Source organism: Misgurnus anguillicaudatus, chromosome 4, assembly GCF_027580225.2.
Source record: "Misgurnus anguillicaudatus chromosome 4, ASM2758022v2, whole genome shotgun sequence".
In the NCBI taxonomy this organism is placed as follows: Eukaryota; Metazoa; Chordata; class Actinopteri; order Cypriniformes; family Cobitidae; genus Misgurnus; species Misgurnus anguillicaudatus.
The window spans coordinates 33,364,693-33,372,507 of record NC_073340.2 but is presented as its reverse complement, the minus strand read 5'-3'; the positions used below and the strand labels follow the sequence as shown (position 1 = coordinate 33,372,507).

The 7,815-nt window shown below is 44.1% G+C and overlaps 1 protein-coding gene across 1 annotated transcript; it reads left to right on the top strand.

The window, feature by feature from the left end:
• Positions 1-566: 566 nt before the first annotated feature.
• On the top strand, positions 567-4,084 carry LOC141349065 (uncharacterized). Its single transcript, XM_055175856.2, has 3 exons — positions 567-685; positions 765-820; positions 897-4,084. Exons 1-3 carry the CDS (start codon positions 666-668, stop codon positions 3,881-3,883), a joined length of 3,063 nt encoding a protein of 1,020 aa, XP_055031831.2. The 5' UTR covers positions 567-665; the 3' UTR covers positions 3,884-4,084.
• Positions 4,085-7,815: the final 3,731 nt, after the last annotated feature.

The window sequence follows — 7,815 nt, the reverse complement described above, 5'->3', positions numbered from 1 at the left end:
TTAACAGTGAAGCTTTTAAGCATACCCGTGCATTTTGAATGTACAGCTTGAAGTGCCACATAAGACAGTCAACAGTCTATGCACTGTGAAATGTTTTACATTTATTACATTTTTAAGTTTAATCAGTAATTTCAACTTACTATATCAAAGTTTTGCTATTTTAAACGTCATCATTAAGTTAAGCAATTTAACTTAAGTTTTTATAACTTAATTTGATAAGTGTAGAAACATTTTTTATTTTTTTTTTTATTTTACTACGGAGTTGAAATGACTTGTAAAGCCTGTTAGATTAAACTTGATTTTTAAAATACATTTACATTTATTTGGGGAAAATGGCAAAATCCGTATCTTTAAAAGTTGTAATAAGAGATAAGAGTTTATTTGAACTATAACCAAAGCTTCTGAAAAACATACAATTGGATGACAATAATTGAGACAGGTAAATCTACATAATCACTTTAGTAAATGCAATTATCAATTAGCCAATTAAGTCTTCACATGTGAGGGGTATTTTCTGTAATTGCTCAAGTGATCTGATTGGACAGATAAGGCCTATAAAAGACAACTGATTGAGTTTGAGAGTATACATGGATTTGTAGTTACTGCACTTTAAGTTGTGGCATCCCCTTTTTTGTTAGAATAGGTTTGGTAACAGGATTTCTGCTATGGATGTGGGGTGGAAAAGGTAATTATGTATTCTTTTAATCTTTTTGGGTGTTTTGTTTGTGTGATTTGTTTTCATTATGTGACTTTTTTGCTTACAGGGTCCACTTGCTGATATTTTTTCTTACTTTTTGGAAACATGCTGTTGGACGTGACAGTGAGTATCAAACTTGAATTTAAAACAAGGCTCTTAACTGTCTCTTAATAATTTCGTGTTTTTTTTTGTTCTGTAGGTTTGGATTTTCAAAATGTTAATCCACATAGCTTGCATTTCCCTAAGACCTATTCACCTCCGGAAGTCCAGTCTTCTATGTTGAATGCTTCAGTGACAAGGAATATTCCTCATGAAGAAGTTGACTCTAACGTGCTTGGAGGAAATGGCACAGGTCCCAGCAGATCTTTATTCTCTTATCTACAGTTTATTAAAGAGGGTGCTCCTAGCGGCTATGCATCTTTGTCTCAAGCCCAAAGTGCATCAAGTAGCTCTGTTTCTACGTCTTTGACCGCACCCCAAAATCTGTCCCAACCAGGCAGTTTTTCTACATTGTTTCAAGTCCAAGGCTCCTCTACTTCAAATGTTAAGGTTATGGCTGGCCAGTCTGTTGGTGGCACAGGTTACCATCAATATGACTCCACGTCTAAAGACCGCACTGGACTGAACACTGGAGGGTCTATTCAACTTGTTTCTTCAACGGGAGGAAGTGGCTTATCTCAAAGTAGCTTTAGTCAGTATGCCCCAGGCTTTTCTCCACTTAGTTATTCACCCACTGTTCTTAGCCAGTCTGGTAGTAAAACCTTGAATACAAGTTCTCAGAGCAGCTCTGGCACACTCATGGGAGGGTTGTCAAGCCGGTTGTTTACTTTGACTTCTCAGGGTAGTTCTAGACCGCAAGTTACACAGGGAGGCAGTACCAGTTTCAGTGGTTTGTTCCAACAGTCTTCAAGTAAAAGTCAGTCTTCCCCTACATATTCTCATCCTGGTTCTTTACCCCTAGCTGGCTCTAGATACCCCACAAGTTCCCAAAGCTTGTTTAGTTCAGGTTCCCAAGGTAGCTCTAGTTATCAGTTGGCAGCTTCCCGTCCATCTGGCCTAGCACAAGGATCTAGTAGTCAACCTGGTGTCTCATATGTGCAGTCTCAGGGCAGACTAGGTCAATTAGCTATTGGTTCTCCCCAGTATGGAAGTGTATCTCTGGCATCACCTCAGGTCCCTCAAAACTGGCTGCCTTCTAGTTTCTCCCCTGGTAGTCAGACTTCTGGTACAGTTGTGTCACAAAGCAGCTATTCCCCTCAAAGTGCCCCAGCTCCTAGTAAGCCTTTATCCTCTGTAGGACGTCCTAGTCAAGTTGCCCCTGGTTTGCTATATCCAAGTGCGTCTCTGGCATCTCCTCAGGTCCCTCAAAACTGGCTCCCTTCTAGTTTCTCCCCTGGTAGTCAGACTTCTGGTACAGTTGTGTCACAAAGCAGCTATTCCCCTCAAAGTGCCCCAGCTCCTAGTAAGCCTTTATCCTCTGTAGGACGTCCTAGTCAAGTTGCCCCTGGTTTGCTGTATTCAAGTGCATCTCTGGTCCCACAAAAGTGGCTGCCTTCAGCTAGTTTCTCCCCTGGTAGTCAGACTTCTGGTACAGTTGTGTCACAAAGCAGCTATTCCCCTCAAAGTGCCCCAGCTCCTAGTAAGCCTTTATCCTCTGTAGGACGTCCTAGTCAAGTTGCCCCTGGTTTGCTATATCCAAGTGCGTCTCTGGCATCACCTCAGGTCCCTCAAAACTGGCTCCCTTCTAGTTTCTCCCCTGGTAGTCAGACTTCTGGTACAGTTGTGTCACAAAGCAGCTATTCCCCTCAAAGTGCCCCAGCTCCTAGTAAGCCTTTATCCTCTGTAGGACGTCCTAGTCAAGTTGCCCCTAGTTTGCTCTCAAGTGACCCTTCTACATTAAGCCTTCAGAGTGGTGTTGGCACTGTGCAGACTGTTTCAAGTCATTATGTTTTGCCACAGAAAGGAACTCTGTCTACCTTCAGTTCATCTCTTCAGTCTCAAGTTGCCTCAAGACCATATGGCCCTGCACCTTCCCTGGATGCTAAAGTACCAATTTACAGCCAAACCCACCCTGCTGGGACCATGTATCAAAGCCAGCCATCTCGATTTTGGCAACCTTCCACGTCTAAGGCTTCTGGCAGTTTTTCAACATCTGATGCAACTGTTTTGCAAAGCAGCTCGTCTTCCCAAAGTGTTCAGGCTTCCAGTAGGTTTTCCTCAGCTGGAGGTGCTAGCTACCCTGTTTCCACACAGGGAGGTGGTAGTTACAGTGGTGTGTCTCTCTATCCGGGCACTGTTCTGCAGTACCCCCCTGTGGCCCCTGCTTCTGGCGTGTTTAGTTCCTCTCCCCTTAGTGTTTCTAGTCAATCTGCCAGTGGTCAGAGCTCTCCCAGCAAGCACTCATCACTCTCTCAAAGCCAGACTGGCAGTCGTCTAACATCAAGTGGTTATCTCTCTGTACCAGGAGGAAGTGGCTCTTCTGATGGATCTTCTCTCTTGACCCAAGGCACACTTGGTAAATATGCACCTGTACCCTCAATGGACACGCCTTTGCCTGCGTCTAGTCAGACCAAAGCTGTTTCAAGTGGTGTTTCCCTGTCTCAAAGCCAGCCACTTCAAAGTTGGCAGCCTTCAGCCACTGGTTGGCATCAAGTCATTCAAGCCTCTGGTTCAGCACCATTACAGAGTGGGTCTTCTCAAAGTGCTCAAACATCTGGTACCATTTCCTTTCAGCCAGCCTCAAGTGTTCCGGTGGATTCTGTGGCCCAAAGTGGTCAAACTCCTGTTTCTCGGCAGACCTCTAGTCTCCTTGGGTTTGGTTCAAGGCCTTCAAGACTCCTGTCTATAGCATCTTCTGGCTCTGTCAGTAACCAAATGTCTCCTGATCTCTCTGCCTCACTTAAACTGCCCACAGGTTCCATGACTCCAGGCTCAACTGCCCCAGGTGTGTCCGTTTCATCCCAAGCTCAACCCCTCACTGACCCTGTTAAATATGGTGCCAGTGTTGGAGGTCAACGAATGTCCAGTGGATTATCAGTGCTTTACAGTCGCTATGGTTCCTCTAGCCAAAGTGGTCCAGTTTCTGGCTCTGCAGGTAGCCAAGTGTCACCTAGTCTATTTGCTTCTCTCAAACTGCCCACAGGATCCATGACTCCAGGCTTAACTGCCCCAGGTGTGTCCGTGTAATCCCAAGCTCAACCCCTCACTGACCCTGTTAAATATGATGCTGCGGGTGGAGGTCAAGGAGTGTCCAGTGGCTTATCGTCAGTGCTTTACAGTCGCTATGGATCCTCTAGCCAAAGTGGTCCTGTCTCTTCCAGCCCAGTTTCTGGCTCTGCAGGTAGCCAAGTGCCACCTAGTCTATTTGCTTCTCTCAAACTGCCCACAGGATCCATGATTCCAGGCTTAACTGCCCCAGGTGTGTCCGTTTCATCCCAAGCTCAACCCCTCACTGACCCTGTTAAATATGATGCTACTGTTGGAGGTCAAGGAGTGTCCAGTGGCTTATCATCAGTGCTTTACAGTCGCTATGGTTCCTCTAGTCAAAGTGGTCCAGTTTCTGGCTCTGCAGGTAGCCAAGTGCCACCTAGTCTATTTGCTTCTCTCAAACTGCCCACAGGATCCATGATTCCAGGCTTAACTGCCCCAGGTGTGTCCGTTTCATCCCAAGCTCAACCCCTCACTGACCCTGTTAAATATGATGCTACTGTTGGAGGTCAAGGAGTGTCCAGTGGCTTATCATCAGTGCTTTACAGTCGCTATGGTTCCTCTAGTCAAAGTGGTCCAGTTTCTGGCTCTGCAGGTAGCCAAGTGTCACCTAGTGTATTTGCTTCTCTCAAACTGCCCACAGGATCCATGATTCCAGGCTTAACTGCCCCAGGTGTGTCCGTTTCATCCCAAGCTCAACCCCTCACTGACCCTGTTAAATATGATGCTACTGTTGGAGGTCAAGGAGTGTCCAGTGGCTTATCGTCAGTGCTTTACAGTCGCTATGGATCCTCTAGCCAAAGTGGTCCAGTCTCTTCCAGCCCAGTTTCTGGCTCTGCAGGTAGCCAAGTGTCACCTAGTGTATTTGCTTCTCTCAAACTGCCCACAGGATCCATGACTCCAGGCTTAACTGCCCCAGGTGTGTCCGTTTCATCCCAAGCTCAACCCCTCACTGACCCTGTTAAATATGGTGCCAGTGTTGGAGATCAAGGACTGTCCAGTGGCTTATCATCAGTGCTTTACAGTCGCTATGGTTCCTCTAGTCAAAGTGGTCCAGTTTCTGGCTCTGCAGGTAGCCAAGTGTCACCTAGTGTATTTGCTTCTCTCAAACTGCCCACAGGATCCATGATTCCAGGCTTAACTGCCCCAGGTGTGTCCGTTTCATCCCAAGCTCAACCCCTCACTGACCCTGTTAAATATGATTCTACTGTTGGAGGTCAAGGAGTGCCCAGTGGCTTATCAGTGCTTTACAGTCGCTATGGTTCCTCTAGTCAAAGTGGTCCAGTTTCTGGCTCTGCAGGTAGCCAAGTGCCACCTAGTCTATTTGCTTCTCTCAAACTGCCCACAGGATCCATGACTCCAGGCTTAACTGCCCCAGGTGTGTCCGTTTCATCCCAAGCTCAACCCCTCACTGACCCTGTTAAATATGGTGCCAGTGTTGGAGGTCAAGGAGTGTCCAGTGGCTTATCATCAGTGCTTTACAGTCGCTATGGTTCCTCTAGTCAAAGTGGTCAAGTCTCTTCCAGCCCAGTTTCTGGCTCTGCAGGTAGCCAAGTGTCACCTAGTGTATTTGCTTCTCTCAAACTGCCCACAGGATCCATAACTCGAGGATCAACTTCCCAAACAGCTTCAGGAGGGATGTCTTCTGCTCCACCCCAAGCTCTCGGTGACACTTATGGTGCAAGTGTTGGAGGTCAAGGAATGTCTAGTGGCTCAGTGTCCAGTGGCTTTACATCAGTCTCAAGTAGCTATGGTTCCTTCTATGGCCAGAATGATCCACTTTCTAAGCCATCACAGGTTTCCTTTAGCCAATACAATGCAGTCAAGGGCTGAAAGCTTGTTTTGTTGCAACACTCAAACCTGTTGTAAGAGTATTGAATAAATGTTTTGAAAATATTTTTGTCTTGGGTTTTTATGCTTAACTCTTGGTTCTCTCTTGTTTATGCTATAACTACAATGGGTAATTGACAAGTAAATGGTCTTCAAAACGCTTCTCCTGAAGTAAAAAAGCTCATACTGTGTTCTGTTTGTTCTTTTCTAAAACAAACTGCGTAAATGGGGTTTCAACCTAGGTGTGGGCAGTATTCTCTTGGCTGAGTAGCACATACTGATTTAAAATTGCCTTTGTCTGACCACAATAATGCAAAGTGAACTAATGTGACTGCGTAGTTAAGAAAATTAATGCTGTTATTCTTTAACATGTTTGTAATGAGCCCTTAATGTAGATTTAATGTTCTTGTCTCTCTTCCTGGACACTAAAAACTTGGTGTTTACACTTTGCTCTTAGTTCTGTCAATACACCTAACAAGGGTGTTTCCTAACAATAGCTTTGAAATCTCTTGAAGGTTTGTCTTTCTGCCTGTTGAAGTCAGCTTTTCTCCACTTAACATGCATTCTATCTGGTGTTGCACAGTGTTTATTCAAGCATTTTAAATGTGTAGTGCTGAGCCCAGTGTAAATTTTCATTTGGTTTTACTTTGTTCAATGGCTCTAAAAGGCAAATCTAAGAGAAGGGCTCTTTGGCGTGAGAGGAAGAGGCAGTTGGAGATTTGCTGCAGAACAGGCATGCAAGATGGCTGTGACCTTGGCCTGCCTTTGCTCTGAGCATCTTTAGTGAGCTTCATTAAAGCTGAGAGAAGATGAAATGTGGTGTAATATTCTTCAGAAAGGCCGGCAAAGTGCAGTTACTCTGCAAATGTGCACCACCCTTTTTTCCTTACTCTTCCTTTATTGTTCAGTGTTAACCTAAATTTGTCCTTGTTATTGGTTTAAGAAAAAATAAAAACTCTCTATCTCTAAAATTTGTATTGGCCAAGTAAGGTAAAGTGTTCAGAAGATATTTTAGTAGAGAGTGAACAAAAGATTTTTCAAACACTAGCCGTTTCTCAATGTCAAGGATACTTCCTTGGCAGGACTAGTCCTTACAAGTCACTTCCTTTAGAGGCTAGGTGAGGCTCCTTTTAACATTCAGAGAACACGTTAAATGGAACAGGCTAGCAAGTGCACGTCATTGCGTGATTGAAAGGTGTGCTTTCGGTGCTGTGCGCATAGGATTGTGGGTGATTTCAGCGCGTGAAGAGCGCGAAGGATACACATTTGCATCCTTTCCTGTATATGGGATATTTCAAGGATCCTCGACATTGGAACAGTCCTTCAACGGACGTCGATGACTTAGCATCCTCGATATTCTAGCTTCCGAGGATCCTTCCTTGACATTGAGAAACGGCTACTATACACTTAAGGTGCATGCTACAGTCTACTAAATGCTGTTTCTAACCAGTGTTGTGTCGAAAGGGACATGCCCAGCACCTTGGTTTGTAATTTAACCTATGCTAGATTGTTTTAACTCATTGTTGAGTTGGGTATAAACATTTCCTGGGTTATTTTAAGTGTATGTTACAAAAAGTTTTTTAAGCAAAATTCCTTGAAAATAGTAATGATATACTTTGCAGTGGTTGCTTTCGTGTTTACATGGGCTGTTCATGGTCAGAAATAGATGAGGCATTTTGATAGTGAATATTTAAGACTGAAGTGTTACCACCAGTACATCAGCATCTTCCTCTTTCTCCAGTCTTGTGCAACTAGTAGGACTTTGGGATCACTTGCATAAATATCACAGTTCAAAGACTCAACGCAGTAATCACGGGGCCAGAACAGATCAATACTTGCATTTTCTTCTTGGTAAAGATGGTGCTAAAATTAATTATCCGTTTGGCGAAGATGCTCTGTCCCATTTCATTATCTTAAATAACAGCAGCAAATTTCACTCAAGGCGTACCCCTTGTTTTAAGTGAATTACCTTTAAGACACACAGGTCTTAGTCAAAGCTAGGACTAGACATAAGTTAAATAAAGAGGTTTAAGCATCTTTTATAAACATTTATAAATCTTTTATAAACATGCCCTAGAAAA

Excerpts from the sequence above, each read along its gene's own strand:
- LOC141349065 (XM_055175856.2), top strand. The coding sequence starts at position 666 with ATGGATGTGGGGTGGAAAAG. Across the intron at positions 686-764 it reads ATGGATGTGGGGTGGAAAAG|GGTCCACTTGCTGATATTTT; the intron begins GTAATTATGTAT and ends TTTTGCTTACAG. Across the intron at positions 821-896 it reads ACATGCTGTTGGACGTGACA|GTTTGGATTTTCAAAATGTT; the intron begins GTGAGTATCAAA and ends TTTGTTCTGTAG.